The 18,271-nt window shown below is 40.0% G+C and overlaps 1 protein-coding gene across 1 annotated transcript in view; it reads right to left on the bottom strand.

Moving 5' to 3' along the window:
* The window catches only part of COL6A6 (collagen type VI alpha 6 chain), a 164,975-nt gene that overhangs the window by 76,813 nt on the left and 69,891 nt on the right, over positions 1–18,271 (bottom strand). The window contains exons 11-20 of the mRNA XM_053903817.1: positions 17,523–17,677; positions 15,397–15,489; positions 13,947–14,000; positions 12,146–12,217; positions 12,033–12,059; positions 11,442–11,486; positions 11,301–11,354; positions 10,191–10,253; positions 4,225–4,290; positions 2,952–3,005 (exon numbers count right to left, since the gene is read on the bottom strand). Of these exons, the coding sequence (XP_053759792.1) occupies positions 2,952–3,005; positions 4,225–4,290; positions 10,191–10,253; positions 11,301–11,354; positions 11,442–11,486; positions 12,033–12,059; positions 12,146–12,217; positions 13,947–14,000; positions 15,397–15,489; positions 17,523–17,677 (683 nt within the window). The remainder of the gene's footprint in view (positions 1–2,951; positions 3,006–4,224; positions 4,291–10,190; positions 10,254–11,300; positions 11,355–11,441; positions 11,487–12,032; positions 12,060–12,145; positions 12,218–13,946; positions 14,001–15,396; positions 15,490–17,522; positions 17,678–18,271) is intronic.

Raw genomic sequence — 18,271 nt, forward strand, 5'->3', positions numbered from 1 at the left:
CCACCTATTTACTGAACAACTGTATGTGGTGTAGCTGAACCTGGGTCAGTAGCTTTGATATAGGGATGTCGAATCAAACCCTTTCTCATCATGAAGTATTTCTTCTACCTCATGGCTACCCTTTTCCTTCAAATGTGGGCATTTAAGAGATTCATGGAGCTCACATAAAACCCCTCAAATCATACCTTCTCTGTATTGTTATAGTCACCATTTCTTCAGTCTTTATAGCCTCCATGGCCCAGACTGCTGGTTATAGATGAAATATGCTTATGTTACTATTAAAAGCTGAGAACACACTGAGGGTTGATGGGGGGTGGGAGGGAGGGGAAACTGGGTGATGGGTACTGAGGAGGGCACCCGTTGGGATGAGCACTGGGTGTTGTATGGAAACCAATTTTACAATAAATTTCATATTAAAAAAATAAAAATGAAATATGCTTCAGTTTCCCATGATTTCTGCCTCCTCTGCTACACTGCTTATATGTATATTCCTTAATCTTCTCAAAACCTGGAAGCTACTTTCAGAGAAACCTGATCCCTGCTTCAGCTTATCAGCTTTGCAAAGCCTCCCCTCATTAGGATCTAGACTTAAAAAGAATTGGCCAATATTTGCCATCACGTGTGGCTTGAAGTTGTGGTCATTCTTTGTTAATCTCTTTTTAAGTTGTGCTGTTTTTGGTAAGTTGCACAAAACGGAATAGTAAAAAAACCCACCTTGACTTTGCTATCTTTAGTTGGAAGTCCTAATTTTACTCCTGAATGACATTGCTGAATCTATAACCCAAGACGGGGCCATATTTCTCAGGAGCTATGCAGTTTAAATAATATATGGTGATTCTATGTTAGCCTCTAGTGAGACTATACTGTCTATAAAACAATAAAAGTTCATTTCCCATGCCAGGAAATCTTGGATGATATTCTTTAAGTTCAAAATATTTTTCCAGGGTATATAAGCTGGCTACACCCTTTTAGAAAGGGAAATGAATAGCAAATGTATTTCTTTATCTGTAGGTGCATTAACACAGCAGAAAAGTACTTTCCCAGCAACCAAATTCTGCACATTTTAAATGTAACTTCTATTTTCACTTCCATTTGCTCTGCCTGGCGAAGAACAGGAGTATGTTTCAAGCTACAAAAATATTTTCTTGATGAAGTACAATAGCTAGTTCTATGAACTTCTGCTCAAAAACTGCAATGCATAATAAATGCAATGTATCAAACCAGTTCTTATTTGTGTTCGATAAATAGCACAAATAATTGAGAACGAAGGTGGAAGGAATTGGAGAAAGCTAGATAACTAAGAATGGAAAGGAAATGCTGCAAAAGAAAAAAGACAAGTCTAATTTAGAACCCAGTCCAGGCATTTAAGTGTATTTTATTGAAGTTATCTCTTCTTATTGGATAAAAATTTCATTTATAATTTCTGTGCTCTTTCAAGAAGTCAGGCACAGAATCTTTTTTTAAAAAGTACTCACTGAAAAAAATACAACCAACCAAAATAAGTAAAAAAGACCCCAAAATGTTAAATCGGCAATTTCATTCTTAGTATTTAGATAGTATGCAAGTTCCTCAAAAAATTAAACTTAGAGCTACCTTATGATCCAGCAATTCCACTTCTGGGTATATATCCAAAGGAAATGAAAACACTAACTAAAAAGGATATCTGCATCCCTGAGTTCACCACATTACTTACAATAGCCAAGACATGGAGGCAACCTAAGTGGTCCATTGATGGATACAGAAAATGTGGTATATATACAAAATGGAATCTTTTATTCAACCAAAAAAAAAAAAAAAAAAAAGGAGAGTTGCCATTTGTGACAATATGGATGGACCCTGTAAGGCATTATACTAGATGAAATAAGTTAGAAAAAGACAAATACCATACGGTCCTGGTAATATGTGGAGTCTTAAAAAAGCAAAAACAGAAAAAAAAAAACAAAAAAACAAAAAAACTCCAAAAACTTAACTCTTAGACACAGCGAACAGATTGGCAGTTGCCAGAATTAAGGGGTGGTGGGTGGATGAAATGGGTAAAGTGGGTCAAAAGGTATAAACTTCCGTTTATAAATAAGTCATAAGGATATAATGTACAACATGGGGGACTGCAGTTAATAATACTGCATTGTATATTTGAAAGCCGCCAAGAGAGTAGATCGATCTTAAAAGTTTTCAGCACAAGGAAAAACTGGTAACACCATATGGTGATAAATGTTAACCAGACTTAAGGTAGTGATTATTTCACAACCACATATACATATCAAATCATGTTATACACCTGACTAATAGGTTATATATTGGCTATATCTCAGTTAATACTACATATGTGTGTGTGTGTGTGTGTATATATATATATATATATATATATACACACACATATATACACATATATATGCATATACATACACACACAGGTTTTAAAATTGAGCACAAATAAAAACCAGTTTAGCATACTGTATTTATTATGCATTGTATTTTTCTGAGAAGTTCATAGAGCTATTTTACTCCACCAAAGAAATATTTTTGTGTCTTGGAACACACATCTTTACAAGGCACAGAGTATGGAAGTAAAGACAGAGGACTTATGCCAGGACTCACTTTCCTAACGAGCCATAAAATTCAGCAGAGGAATAGAGTTTTGGACTTAAAATGACATCACTGGCACCCTCAGCTAGCAGAGTGAGTAGGCCAAACTTTCACCACCCTTCCCCTAGCGGGCTGCTTTCTCGCTCTCTTTGCCTCAGCCTTTTCTCCTGATTGGTAATTTTCCCCCGCAGCCAGCACCTTCCTGCCTCAGCTTCGGGGGCTTTCCACAAGCGCTTTGCCAGCTCTGTTCTCAGAGGTTTCCCAAGTTTCCCCACGGTCGTGCGCCCCACTACCCACAATCAGCCATTTTTATCACAGTATAGGCTACCGGAGCAGTGGGTCTCCTTGGCTAGAACGGCTCTTACTGTCTTTCTTCTGGAGCCTGGTGTTCCAGGGGGGCCTGGCCAGCCTCTTCTACCCTGTCAAATGAATAGACAGATGGGTTACAATAATTACACAGCCCTGACACACTTCTTCTTCAAAATCAGCTTGTGCTCCAGGGAGGGTGGATGGGTACACACCAACTAGAGAGTTATCCTCCCTTTGGAGTGCTCCCACTGGTTATAAACCATATGTCTATGTGGGTAATGAGGAACTACAGGCCAAAATGCTAATGCATGGCTTCGTCTGTTCATCACCACTGTATAACTTGTGTTTGGGGTATAAGTTATCGAGTATTTAAATCAAACGATCCTCACTCTGTTGCCACAGAGTGGCTAACTGAAGCATGCCATGTGTCAAGTTGGTTTGGATTTTTACCTTTGGACTTCGTATTCTGTTTTGTCAACCTTTGTAGATTAACATCCTTAGGTGAAAAAAACCTCACAATACTCCTAAGTCTTCCCAAAAGAGAAAATGAAGGAGAAATTATGAGTTTATAAGGAGATGTGTGAGACTTAACCTTTATCACTTAGTAAAAACGGCAAATAGCACACGCTGGTTTATGATGTGGCAGGTTACATCATCAGTAGGCTGTTGATCCTAGTTTGTAGATGAGAAAATTGAGGTTTACACAAAGTGGCCCAAGGCCACAGAGCTGGTAAGGCACAGAGTACTGAAACAGGACCTGGGCCCCTCCCCAAAGTAAAGTTCTTTCCACCCTATCAGACTTCTCCTCCCAAGTGAAGTCACCAAGGAAACTTTCTCATCAAGAAGATCCAGAGAAACACATTTTCCAGAGAATTATTTTTAAAAGTCTGAGAAATAAGGCAAGATGATCCAATTATGATCTCTGAGGTTTCATGAGATTAATCCCAAGAGACTTGTCTTGAGAGTATGGGCTGTATAGATCTACTAGATCTTTTCCTTTTTATCAGGAACTATGAGTAATAGGATGTCTTCTTAGGGTATGTGACTTCTGGACCCTGAGAAGGCTAACAACTCATTGATTAGTTCTTCCTATCAGCTAGCCCTACATTTTAAGTTAGAGCTTAGACATTTGCATTCATAAATGAAGACCTCAAGGGTAGGGCTTGGTGAAGCCCATCACCCCAAATTCAGAAGAACAAGAGTGCGTTTCTGGAGTCCTTGAGTAGCAGATAAGGAGGAGGAAAACATATTTCTGCTCCTAAAAATATTCTTTCTGTATCAAGTAGGTCACATCCTAACAAGGTTACTCTCAAATGCCCACATAATTACTTGTCTTCCACGTTCTCCTTTCAAGCCCTTGGGTCCTTCTATTGTGCTGTCAAATCCAGGAACTCCCTAAAAGCCAGAAAACAGAACAATTTTGAATATTTCTCCTTCAAAAGGTAACTGTCTATAACATATTTACTCACTGCCCACTGCCCGCCCCCACCAAAAATTGACAAGAGAAGTCCAATCCATTTGAAAGCATCAACAGGAAAACATTACAAATGGCTTACACGTGATTTCTTTTCCTCCTGTGCTCTGCATTGTCAGTAGAGAGTGGGGACCTAAGGTGAATGTGTGTGTGGGGAAGCAAGCGCTCACCATAGAAGGCATAGCCAAGGGAAGCAAGGGTTACATGACTTTGTTTCTGACAATTCTCATCCTGGGTCTGGACATACCCCTTCTTGCTACTACCCTCCTCTCTCTTAACTTTTGTTCTTCTTTCCTGGGGTTTATGTTAAGTCTATACTTGAGGGTCGGTAGATTTTTACTCTCCCTACTTATGGGAGAAGGCAGACGTTTGTAATGGGTTCTACCACAAGAAAATAAGTACACCGGGGAACACTGAGGACTGTACCTGCCACCCATTCCCTCTTTGTCCTCTTGGATGCCTGGTAAGCCTTCTAGCCCCATATGGTCATTCCTACTTTTCCAATTTTCAGAAAATTCTGGAATCTCGCATTTTCCCCAGTATTTACACAAACATTCCAGCAGGAACTCATTGAAAACAGGCAGATGTTGTGGGCTATTATCCTTACCAGGCCAAACTGAAAGTTTTTCGTGGGTAGTTAGGACCACCAATAGAGCAGTATCGCCATGGTGCTAGGATAATCAATTGAGCGAGTCAATTCAGTCAGTAAACTGAGAGGGGACAAGAATTATCCAGTCCTGCTGAGTGCCAGCTGTTGGGCTGTTTGGCTGATAGCAGCCCAGATTACCTTCATCAATCAGTAAGTAATTTGAGATCACCAACAGGGAGGTGTCATTGTTCCAGATGCTTAGAAAGATTTTTAAACAAATAGTCTATACGCTCACAGAGTTTATAGGCTAAGAGAGCAAAGAAGATGAGTTTAGAATTTACTTTATAACTAGGATTACCAGAATTTATGTGAAAAATTACTTCTCTTCACCACATACCAAAGCCAAAGATTGTATTCTACATTTTCTGTTTTATTTTTAAGTCTAAATATTTGTCTGTTAAATTCTCCAAGAGGAGTATAACTTAATTACAATATTAGAGAGTTGTATTTTGGTGAAAATAGGAAAAGAACGGTAATGTAAAATCCCAAATTTTATTCCATTGGATGTAACACAACTTATTGTGATCCAACTCCGAACTATTTAATTGAAGAGATGACATTTTAAAAGTCATACTCTAGCACATTCTATAGAATAGAGCATCCTAGTTTGCATGTGGACCCATTGTTCGGTCAGTCTGGCTAGATGATCTATCCATTGTTGTAAATGCAGTATTAAAGTCTGCAATTACCACAGTCTTACCAATAAGGTTGCTTGTGTTTGTGACTGTTTTATATATTTGGGGGCTTCTGAATTCAGTGCATAGACATTTATAATTGTTAGCTCTTCCTGATGGATAGACCCTGTAATTATTATATAATGCCCTTCTTCATCTCTTGTTACAGCCTTTAATTTAAAGTCTAGTTTGTCTGATCTAAGTATGGCTACTCCAGCTTTCTTTTGACTTCCAGTAGCATGATAGTTCTCCATCCCCTCGCTTTCAATCTGAAGGTGTCCTCAGGTCTAAAAGGAGTCTCTTGTAGACACAAATAGATGGGTCTTGTGTTTTTATCCATTCTGATACCCTGTGTCTTTTGGTTGGAACATTTAGTCCATTTACATTCAGTGTTATTATAGAAAGATATGGGTTTAGAGTGTGATATCTGTAGGTTTCATTCATACATACTTGTAGTGGTGTTTCTGGTACTTTGTGGTCCTTGCAACATTTCACTCACAGAGTCCCCCTTAGGATCTCTGATAGGGCTGGTTTAGTGGTGATGAATTCCTTCAGTTTTTGTTTGGGAAAACCTTGATCTCTCCTTCTATTCTGGATGACAGGTTTTCTGGGTAAAGGATTCTTGGCTGCATATTTTCCCTGTTCATCACATTGAAGATTTTCTGCCATTCCTTTCTCGCTTGCCAAGTTTCAGTAGATAGGTCTGCTACTACCCTTATGTGTCTACCTTTGTATGTTAAGGCCCGTTTATCCCTAGCTGCTTTCTGAACTCTCTCTTTATCCCTGTATTTTGCCAGTTTCATTATGATATGTCGTGCAGAAGATCGATTCAAGTTACGTCTGAAGGGAGTTCTCTGTGCCTCTTGGATTTCAATGCCTGTTTCCCTCCCCAGATCAGGGAAGTTCTCAGCTATGATTTGTTCAAGTACAACTTCAGCCCCCCTCTCTCTCTGCTTCTTCTTCTTCTGGAATTCCTATGATACGGATATTGTTCCATTTGATTGCGTCACTTAGTTCTCTATTTCTCCCCTCATACTCCTGGATTTTTTTTTCTCTTTTTCTCAGCTTCCTCTTTTTCCAAAATTTTATCTTCTAATTCACCCAATCTCCCCTCTGCCTCTTCAACCCGCACTGTGGCTGCCTCCATTTTATTTTGCACCTCACTTATAGCATTTTTTAATTCATCATGACTAGTTTTTAGTCCCTTGATCTCTGTAGCAATAGATTCTCTGCTGCCCTCTATGCTTTTTTCAAGCCCAGCAATTAATTTTATGACTATTATTCTAAATTCTTGTTCTGTTATATTGCTTAAATCGTTTTTGATCAATTCGTTAGCTGTCACTACTTCCTGGAATTTCTTTTGAGGAAAAATCTTCCCTTTCATCATTTTGGCTAGTTTTCTGTCCCTTGTGCGTTTTAAAAGCTTGTTGTGTGCTCTGAACCTCTTAGCAGCCATTGAAACCTCTGTTTACTCATCTGACTTCCCTGTGTGAACACCTCCTCGTCCTCCAAGATTTTCAATGCCATCCTTCTCAAAGAACTCAAGAACTTATACATGCAGAAATTTAATTCTGAAATTAGTATTTGGGTATTTTCTAAATCTCAAGCTTTCAGCCCCAGCTTATGTGCTCCCCATCACTGGGTCAGCTCCTACCTCCACGCCTCCCTCCCTTTCGTTTTCATTTTCACTTCCCAGCAATGTGGGGAGAGGAGACAGCTGAAGATGCCAGTGGGCAGGTGCACCGCTGTGTCTTCTTCCGCACCTCAACCTGGGCTCCACCAGGTTGCTCCTACTAAAAGAGTACAGCGCCCCAACTACCATACAGACCTACAAACCCCGTGAGGAGGGAGTGGGCGGAGCAGGCGTGGACCTACGTGTCACCCGCCTGGCAGCCACACCAACGTCCAAACGTCAGCTCCCCTGTTTGGTCAGTCTGAAGATGAATTGTCCAGTCTGTCAATTTCTTCCTATGCAACTGGACCAAAGAGCGTCATCTAACACAAACTGATAAAACGTGGACTTCTAACAATGATATGCTTTAGAATGACGAACCTCACTAAACTGTAGCTCAAATGATCTAGTTGAGTTTTCTCCCCAACATCACATGAGATTACATGAGATTTTCAAAAATGGGAAATTCCCAACAGACAAACTAGCTTTCATTTGATCAGCAGCTGACTGAATAGGCACAGATCGTAAGGAATCTGGGCCATTTGTATGTATTCTATGAATAATCTGATCATATGTGGATTCTACATATCCAATCTTGCTCTCCAAATTTTCCTGAAATAGTAACCCACAAAAACCACATGTGAAAAAGCTCAGAGTGTTGTCTTTGATTCGAGATTCCCAAGTGGCTAGGAAGAATTACCATGCATTAAAAAACTATCTAAAATTAGTATAGTGGCAAACAGCCTATCACAAAAGTTCCAGAGGGTTGAATTTTCAGCCATCTCTAAGTCACTGAACATTAAAAACAAAAAAACAAAAAAACCTTTTACATTATTCAGTTTCTTTTGAAAGTCTTATGTAATCAAACAGACAATTTAACAGGGGGGATTCTGACCAAAGTGAATGGCAATTTTATAGCAATATCCCAAGTAAATTTTTGGGCATCATATATAGATGACTGAAAGGTCTTTGCATTTGAACTAGTATTTCTTATTTTTTTAATTTATGGATAGTTTTTGTTTTTGATTACATACTCTGAAGCTGTTTCAAAACTCTCAGGTTATCAGGCTATTATCAGAAGACGTCACTTAATCAACAATGTTGTCTTCATGTGCAAATTCCTCTGCTGTTTAAATAGTTATCTTCAATGTATACCATCTATATTTCTCAATATATTGTACTGAATTCTTTCTCTGATCGATCCATTGTCTTTAATAACTCCTCCCCTAGTATACAAAGTCCTGTGAGATTCCCAATTGCCCACATCCTTACCAGCACTTGGTGTTGTCAGTTTTTAAAAAGTTTAGCCATTCTGATGCGTGTGTAGTATACCCTCTATGGTACATTGCTGGTGGGAGTGTAAATTAGTATGAAGTTTTTTGAAAACTGGCTTAAAAGGCTGAAGCTTATTATAGGCACATACGTTATCATTAGGCATTCTACTCCTGAAGTACAGACCCAGTGGAAATGAATATAAAAGTCAATCAAAAGGCAAGTACAAGAACATTCATAAGAGTGCTATTTGTAATAGGAAAAACTGGGAACAACTCAATTATCTATCGACAGTAGAATGGATAAATAAATTATGGTATATTCCCACACTGGATTACTATTCAGCAATGACACTGAATGAACTATTGTTCCCGGCAACAGCATGGATAAATCTCACAAGCATAAACTTGAGCAAAAGAATACAGAAACAAGGAATGTATCCTATATAATTCCATTTACTTAAAGTTCAGGGACAGGTAAAACTATGTTTTAGGACACTGATTACCTTTGGGAGGGGCTGGTAATGAATGAAGTAGACATGCGGGGAGAGGGCTTTGGGGTTGCTCTACTGTTGTCCAATGTTCTATTTCTTTAGCTGCGTGCTGAGTGCACAGATGCATTTACGTTCATCAAGCTGCGCATTTATAATCTGTATACTTTTCTGATGTTATAGCTCAAAACTAAGTTCTAGAGATCCAATGCCCCACATAGTGATGATGGACAACAATACTGTATCACATGCTTCAAAGTTGCTCAAAGACTAGATCTTAAATGTTCTCATCACAAAGGAAGAAATGATAATTATTTGACATGATACAGGAATTAGCCAACCCCATGGTGGTAATCATATTGCAATATATAAATGTATCAAATCAATACCTTATGATACCTTAAATTTACAGTGTTCCATGTCAATTATATCTCAATAAAAAGGCTTAATAAAGATTTAAAAACAAACCTAAATCCTAATTCATTAAGGCTTTGGAGACTTATTTATGTGTGGGTGGGGTGATGAAAATCCTATAGTACTGATGTTCCCTTGGAGTTGGCATATCCCCCACATTGGTGTGGGTTGTGCCTATTCAGCCAGGTTGTATCTGGGAGAGTAGGTACCTTTGGGTCATAGGTTTTGCTGAATACAGTCTTAGCTGGCTTGGAGTCAAGAAAATTAAGCTCATACTCTCAATTGAGAGAGACTGCTGAAGAATGGAAGAGGAGAGATGACTTTGTTACTTCCATTCTGACCCTATTTTGAGGTATTCAGAAGAAAATAATGGAGGGTATTGAAGTTCCCTGATGGCTCTGAAGCACACCAATTCTGAATACGTAGTCTCAAAAAAAAAATACATGCACAAATGATGGGCAGGGTCTTCTCACTGTCCATGTTCATCCCACAGATAGCACAAGGAACTGCTTTTAAAGTTCTGCAACAGTTGTACCTATGATGATTTAAACTCAAGATTGTTGTATCTTAAAGTGGGTGTCTCTCCTTATCAGAAGCTGATGGGAACTAAGCTCTGTTTAGCTCACAGCCCGCACAACCCCGACACTTACAGGGTCTCCTCGCTGGCCCTTTGCGCCTCGGTCACCAGAAACCCCTCGCTGTCCTGGGCTTCCCTAAAGATAATACAAATCAGAAGAAGGATAAGACGAGACTTTTTAATAACACTAGTAAGAACAAAGAGCTTCCCCTCTCCCTGATTTGAATAACTAAATACCTTTCTCCTAAAGCTTTTTCTAAACCGGACAGAGGGACAACCCAAAATAGTTTCAGGCATCATATAAATAATTTAAGAGTGACCTCAATTATTTACCACAGTAATGAAGTCTGTGTCCCAGACACATTTGTTGTCTTGTTTAGTTTTTACAGCTACTTTACAAACTAGGTATTGTTTATATCTTTCTTGTAATGAAACAGCTGAGATTCAGAGAGATTATCCATTTTCCCCAAGGTGGTTCTATCAACTAGAAACTGGGGTTCCGACTCAACTGTTCACACCCTGAAGACAGATAAAAAAGATGATGGAAGTATGGCAGCTGTTGGTGTCTGTTCTAGATGGGAATGAGTGGCACACATTTTCAATGTGCTACTCCGCACCACAGATTCTTGTCAACACCCTGTTACCATTCTTGGTGTGGTAGCTGTTTTTCATCATGGTCCCAATTCATCACTCCTCTCTGTATCTATGCTCTTTGCCATGGAACTCTGCAATGCTTTCCAACTGTGGTGGGGCAAGAGTCCCCACCCCCGAGTTTGGCCATGACTTCATCTGAGTTCCAAGTCTAGGCCTCAAGAGAACTTGTGTGTTTCTCCTTGTTCTCTTGTGCACCTGCCATGGCCACAGAAAAGTTACGGCCAACAGAGCCAGGCAGCGCTCTCTGGCCCCAGGAGGAGGATCAGAGACATGAGGAACAAAGCCCCCAGCCAGCCCATAGACACACAAACCAAGGGCAGCCATGCTCAGCCTAGACCAGTGATCTAGGCTGTGAACCTCAGACACATAGGAAATAATTTACTGTTGCATGCAACTCAGGTTTTGTGATTGTCACGAAGCAATTTTGTGGCACTAACTGCCTGATACACTTTGGGTAGCGGTTCTACTCTGTTAGTCACACCTTTAATTGCCAGGACAGTTTGCTGTTGTCTCTTTATTGAATCCCTACCTGGGATCCTTCATCACCCTTTTCTCCTTTTTCTCCGGGAAGGCCACTTTCACCCTAAAACAGAAGGATAAACTCAGATTTCTGTCTTCTGAATGAGAAATAGCTCAGAAGGGTCTTTATGGGACACAGAGAAAGCTCTACCTGTTCTCCATTTAATCCACCAATTCCACTTTCTCCGACTTCTCCCTGAAAACACAGATGTGATCAGAAGAGTATGTTACATTTATGTGGAAACAAATCTGAAAGTCTAGTTTTGTCTTTCATATACAGCCTGGTCCTGAGCAATAACTAAGATTACCGAGTAATAGAAACTGTGAACAGGGGCACCTGGGTGGCTCAGTAGGTTGAGCATCCAACTCTTGATAACGGCTCAGGTCATAATCTCACATTCGTTGGCTCGAGCCCCAGGGTGGGGCTCCACACCGGGCGTGGGGTCTGCATGGAATTCCCTCTCTCCCTTTCTCTCTGCCCCTCCCCCACTTGCATGTGAGCTGGCTCGCCCTCTCAAAATCAATAAATAAACTTAAAAAGAAATTAAAAAAAACAAACTGTGAACAAATAATACGCATTGCCTGCAATAAAAGACGGGAATAGACCGAATCAAATGGCTGGCAATAAAAAAGGAAGATCAAAGGAAATTTCATTTGTATAATCTACTGGTCAGTAGTCTCGAAAATAAAAATATTTTTAGATACCAGGTGGGCAGATAAATGGATATGTTTGGTACCATACCTCCTGTCCATTTAGTCCCCTGTTTCCCTGAAAATAGAAAGGGCAGTAGTGGTTAGTGTAGGAGAATGGAATTCATGTTAGGAAGACTTCACAATGTCTCATGCAACCCTTACCTTCGGACCTTTGGCGCCATAGCATCCCTTAGTACCTTGCTCCCCGACTGGTCCACTGGCTCCTCTTTCTCCCTGAGAAAGACCACATACCTAGATAAGCTTTTTCTATTGTAATCTGGATTCTGTCTTAGAAATTTTTACAAGTTTTGTGTTGGAAAAAAATGTGTAACTGCTCATGGTTTACAGTCCAGAATTCATGCTTATTAAAGCTGAGCATGTAAGAAAATCAGAACTACTCTGACGACAGCCCTTTGCTTTGGATCCCACCTGGATACTGCCCTGGGTGGGGTGGTATCTAAATAAAACAGACATACAAACAACTGGCAGCTAAAATGTATTCTCAAGAGTTCAGGAGATATTCCAGGAACAGATAATGAAGAATCAGTGAGGTATCAGAGAAAGATGCGCTGGGTATGACCTAAGCAAGATCTAAGCATGATTTCTAGTCCAAAATCTATCTTTTTCTTTCTTTCACCAAATATGATTCCTGCAATGCTTGTCTTGGTAATCCCACTCGTCTGTGAGGTCTTGTGAGTGGAAATGAGAGGTCGTCCCCTGCTTCTCTCTCCCCAGGTCACCAAATTCCATACATTCAACATGCTTAACATATCCACTCATACTGCCCCCCAACTAAGATTAGGACTCCTCTGTCTTGCACCTACTACTGCAAGACTGCTACCTGTAACCCCTGCCTTATTAGCATCTATAACATTGTCTGAGTGTGCTTTCTAAAGCCACGCCCCCTCCATTTTTACTCCTGGGCTTAATATAATTCAATGACTGCTCATCAACTAAAAGATACCATCCAAATCTTCTGCAGGATATTCAAGACTCCCAAAAATATGGGTCTTGCTTGCCACCTAACCTCCTCTCACCGTGTCCTGGGTTCCAGTCATGCTGGCCATGTGCCATTCTACACAGATTCGATTCTGACTCAGTTACATGTCCTTGAACACATTGTTGTCTCTCTAATAACCTGTTCTTCCCCACATACTTTGCCTGAAGAAGTATCTATTTGTCCTTCAGATGTCTGCCTAAGCATTACCTCTAGCTTGCGGCCTTCCTCTCCCAAGATTCAACGGTTACCAAGGCTGTTATGGATTTGTTCTGCCATGCTTTGTCACAACGCACCTCATTACACCTTTAGTATAGTCCTTGTGTATAACAACTGGAAACACAATGGTCTCATTTGCCTTTCCACTAGTCTGAAGTTACCGGAGATAGGAATCATTTTTTCTTTTCTTTATTTATTTCTAGGGTCTAGCACTGTGCCTGAAGCATGGTAGAATTCCTTCGTATATATTTGTTAAATGAATAAATGAATGGATAAGTTCATTTATGAGTGAGGTCTTTGATAAATAATGTGACAAATGGTAAGATGCTCAACAGATCATTGTTAAATGAATGCATGGATGGAAGGAAGGAAGAAAGGGATGGTTAGATGGATGGATGCAAAAAAGAGTAGAGGTCCTTGATAAACAATGTGGGGAGTTGGTTTACCTGTGCAAAATGGATCAGGAAGAGGGAAATGGCAGTGATTTGAGTCCCCTGGTGAAGAAAAGAACTTTCGCACTGAGTTCATTGTGCAGCATTGGTGAACAGTCAAAGAGGAGACAGTAGGTTAATAAACCATTATTGACCATCAGAAGCAAAGCCCGATGAGGATTAGGAAAGACCTCAGATCTTGTACATGAATTCTTAGACTCTGATTTTTCTTTTTTTCCCTCTGAGTTAACACAAACGATTTCCTATTGTAGATATGTTCTCAGGAATAAATACAGGTGAGAAAACCTTGACTTACAGCAATGCCTTCCTCTCCCAGGTAGCCCTCACTGCCTTTAAAACCTGGGGATCCCTGGAAATAAGGAAAGGAAGAATGCATTAGCACTCCACAGACCAAAAACCAGAGGTAATCAAGCAAAAATCTTTAACTTTAGTTTCACTTTACAGAGAGCTGTAGGGGTTTGGGAAAACTAAAAAGTTCTTCCTCCACAACTTAGGCTGTATTTACACACATAAAAATAAATATAGTTTTGGGGTGCCTGGGTGGCTCAGCCAGTTAAGTGACAAACTCTTGATTTTGGCTCAGGTCATGATCTCATGGTTTGTGAGCAGAGAACCTGCTTGGGATCCTCTCTCCCCCTCTCTCTGTCCCTTCCCAGCTTGTACGTGCTCTCTCAAATTTAAAAATGTTTTAAGAATGTAATTTTGAAACAAGCATCCAGATAACTCAAGTGTATGTGCACGTGTGGATCATAATATTGTCCATAACTCTCTCTGGGGTTATATATAGTGCTGGAATTTTTTTCTCAGACGAACATTCAAGTGCACAGAGCTATATTTGCCCTTGACAGACTAGAATTATCCTCTTTTCATTAAAAAAATCTTTCAGGGTTTATGCTACATATAGAAAAATAGGCCACACACATTTCTTTTCATTCTTTCTGAGCCCTGCTTTAAAAAAATCTGCCATTCTCCTTACATGAAGTTGAAGCATTCGGGAAATAGTCTGAACACTTTATACACAGACACAAACATGTTGATTTGGGAGTTATAGTGCCATCCATAAATTGTTCACAAATCAAACACACATGTAAAGAAGCAGTACTGAAATTATTAAACACATCCATATTATGTTTGTACATGTTTTCACATTTCCTAAATCCCCAATCATGTTTTTTTTTAGAAGAGTACATACATATTTTTTGGTTAGGAAATACACGAATCTATTGTTGGTTACGGTTTTATAATCGGCATGTTTGTGCATACATCTCTGACATTTCTGGTCTGGTTAAAGCTGACTGAAACATTGTCACATCTTTTGCTAGGCTAGGGTGATCTGACCTCATTTGGTTTTCAGCAGACTATCCCAAATACTCCCTACTTCACTTCTATCACTCTGTAGTCATTAAAAATGGAAATTGAAATAACGCTTATTTTCAGGAGGTTTTCATTATCCAACACAGAGATCACAGTTGATTTCTCTGTGTCGTTGTCATTGCTGCTGAACACTGGATAAGCAAGGATCTTGGCAGCCATTGCTCCCAACACTTGTATAGAAGGTTCTTTAGAAGACTCCAAGGGAAAGCCATGACTATCTAATTTGACATAGAAGATGAGGAATATCCTAAGTGGTTACCTCACAGGCTCTATCTTGAAGTTAAAAACCATTCTTTATTTCTACCTAAACCCATGTCTTTCAGACATACGACATTCAAATACAGTGCACCATAAATCTTAATTAAAATCACCTTTTTGCCCGGTGGTCCAGGATCTCCCATTGTGCCATCCCCTCCAATGCACTTGCAGAATAAACAGCAGCATGTCCTCTCAGCAACATTGACCTTGGCGGAGGGTGGGAAGTACATTACATGTGATGGCACTGCTTCCCAATCACACATACAAGCTTAGTCGCGTCATTCAGACTTTTACCACCGTTTCAGAAGCCCGTTTGCCATTAAAGTGACCGTGCTCCACAGAGTGCCTGCGACATTCTTTAGCTGCTATCCTTCCTTCTGTGGTCTGCATTCTCCACCACATGAGGACTTCAGAATCAAATCAAATCCTTTTGTGCTCTCGAAATGCTTAGTTTAGCCACGGCCAACTCCTTGCATACTCATTTCCTATTTCCACCCCATCCCAGCATTGACCATGATGTTGTTGATTACCTTATATAATTTTGCCCCCAATATTTTGTTCGATATAATGAATGCTGTTTGCTCCTTTTCCCCTTTTGTGAAATCTTTGTATGCTTGAGGATTTAGATAGTGTCCGATGTCATATGGCTTGCAATGGAGTCCAGTGGTAAACACTTCCAGAAAAGTTTGTAACAGGATTTCTAACACACCAATTACACACTCAACATTTCCAAAACACTTGCTGAGGGTGGGGGCATGGGGAGAAGATTCCTCTTTACACCCAGGCGGAAAAACCATATTATAGATTGAAAAATGTCAGTGAATTTTATCCTGAACATTGTTGTCCTTTGAAAAACTGACAGATTCCACTGGATTTTTATAATTAACCCATAAGATTTAATTTTTAGGAAAATTCAGTTCTCAATAAACACCATGCTTGGCCTTAGTAGGGTAGAATCAATCTTTGTGTTGAGAAGTTTCCCATCAAAATTCTAGTGTGATGAACAATGAAAATGTTTTGTTATAACCATTTAGCAATTGTGCTTCTGTATTATTATATAATGTTCCTTTTCAGCCATTAGAAAAAATTTCTCCACAGGGGCCTGCGTGGCTCATCTGATTAAGTGCCGGCTCTTGATTTTGGCTCAGGTCATTATCTCATGGTCGCGGGACCAAGCCCCGTGTCGGGGTGCACACTGTCAGTACAGAGCACCAGCTGGGGAGGGGGCAGAGAGAGACAGAGAAAGAATCCCAAGCAGGCTCCACACTTAATTGTGGAACCCAAGGTGGGGCCAATCCCATGACCCTGGGATCATGACTTGAGTTGAAATCAGGAGTCAGATGCTCAACCAACCTGAGCCACCCAGGTGCCCCTCTATATTCCTGAAGTGATTATTTTTACATAATTTCTGCACTGAACAAATTGTGTTTAAACATCTATTTGTATGCAAATTCTATAGGTGAGAAACAGCAGGAGCTAGCATGTTATTGGAAAGGGTCTTGATGTGACTATAGATTTTATAAATCATCAGTGAATCACAAATTATTAGGCCGTCATTAAGGGGAAAGCAGTGCCATGTAACTCAGTAACCCTTCCTTCTACTGAGTTCATGTACATTTCTGAAAGGGGCATGACTGGAATGCATCTCCCATCGGCACTAGGTTCTAAAAAGAGCTCACAAGGCAAACATCTCAGTGAAGACACTGAAAAAGCTTTTGATCATACACACAGGACAACATAGGAGGTCTATCATCCCATCACTCGTTCTTCCTCCAACATCGAAGCAGGTTGCTCTTTCTTTGGTTGAACTCCAAGTGCAATTGACTCTCCTTTACAGGCCACATTGCAGGGAAAACACACATCTCAAACACTAGAATTATACTCACTGTGGTAAGCTGGAACACTTAGGATCCACAAGGGCTGTGAACACTGGCTGGCTGAGGGAGCAGCGGATTCATCCTCTCACCCCAGATTCCCTCTGGCACTTATGTTCAGTGACTATAATTCGGGCAGGACTGTAGGTGCTATTCAGTTTCTTCCTTCTTTTTTGCCTACCACATTAATTAAACTTGCTTTGACAGATCTCTATCATTTTTTTTTTCAAAACACCCTCTTATTTAGGTTGTTCACTACTTCAGAAAAGCTTTTTTCATTCCCAAGTGAAATTCATAAGCATAAATATTAAATCTATATACAAGACAGAAAGTTTAAACTCACCAGCCTTTTCTAAGTAACATACCAGTTGCTTTGACAGTCGGCTCCCAAGGTCCCTCATTCCAATAGTGAGCTGGGTCCTATACTCAAACCCTTTCCCGAATTCAATGTAGAGAAGATCAGCCAGGTCACTTGAGTCGCTGGCTCCATCCAGAGCAACAGTTATGAGGGCATTCAGGCCTATCCAACACAGTTTACTCCAGGTGAGGTGGGTTTGGTTATTTTAATCTGTTTGCATACTTACCTAAATTGTTATTTTAGGAAAACAGTTGCAAGAGGAACACTCATTTTGTTGTCAACTTCCCCCAACCACACAATGTAAAACTGACAAGTGACAAGATTATCATCAGAGAACACCAGGAATTACATTTTCTTAAAACTAGTTAAACTGGAGACAGGGGATATTACAGTAGAACTTCCAGTTCCCTCATGATTTGAAGTGAGATATAGTGATGTAAAAAGGGCCCAGAGAGTATACTAACATATACAGGAATTCATCTATCAAAAAAGCAAGTGTTCTAAATTTTTGCCATTCAAAGGGGGATCCTCTGACAGCAGGACTTACATCACCTGGGAACTTATCAGAAATACAGAATTTCAAGCCCCATCCCAGACCTATAGAATCCGAATCTGTATTTTAATAAAACCACCACATGATTTGTATGCACATTGAAGTTTGAGAAGCACAGCTATAAAGCCCTCATAAGGAATCAATAATCCAGTTGGAATTATAATAAGTAAGAGACTGTTCGACAGTAAGAGACCTCTTGTCAG

Source organism: Panthera pardus, unplaced genomic scaffold (genome assembly GCF_024362965.1).
Source record: "Panthera pardus isolate Hobbes unplaced genomic scaffold, ASM2436296v1 HiC_scaffold_16, whole genome shotgun sequence".
Classification (NCBI taxonomy): Eukaryota; Metazoa; Chordata; class Mammalia; order Carnivora; family Felidae; genus Panthera; species Panthera pardus.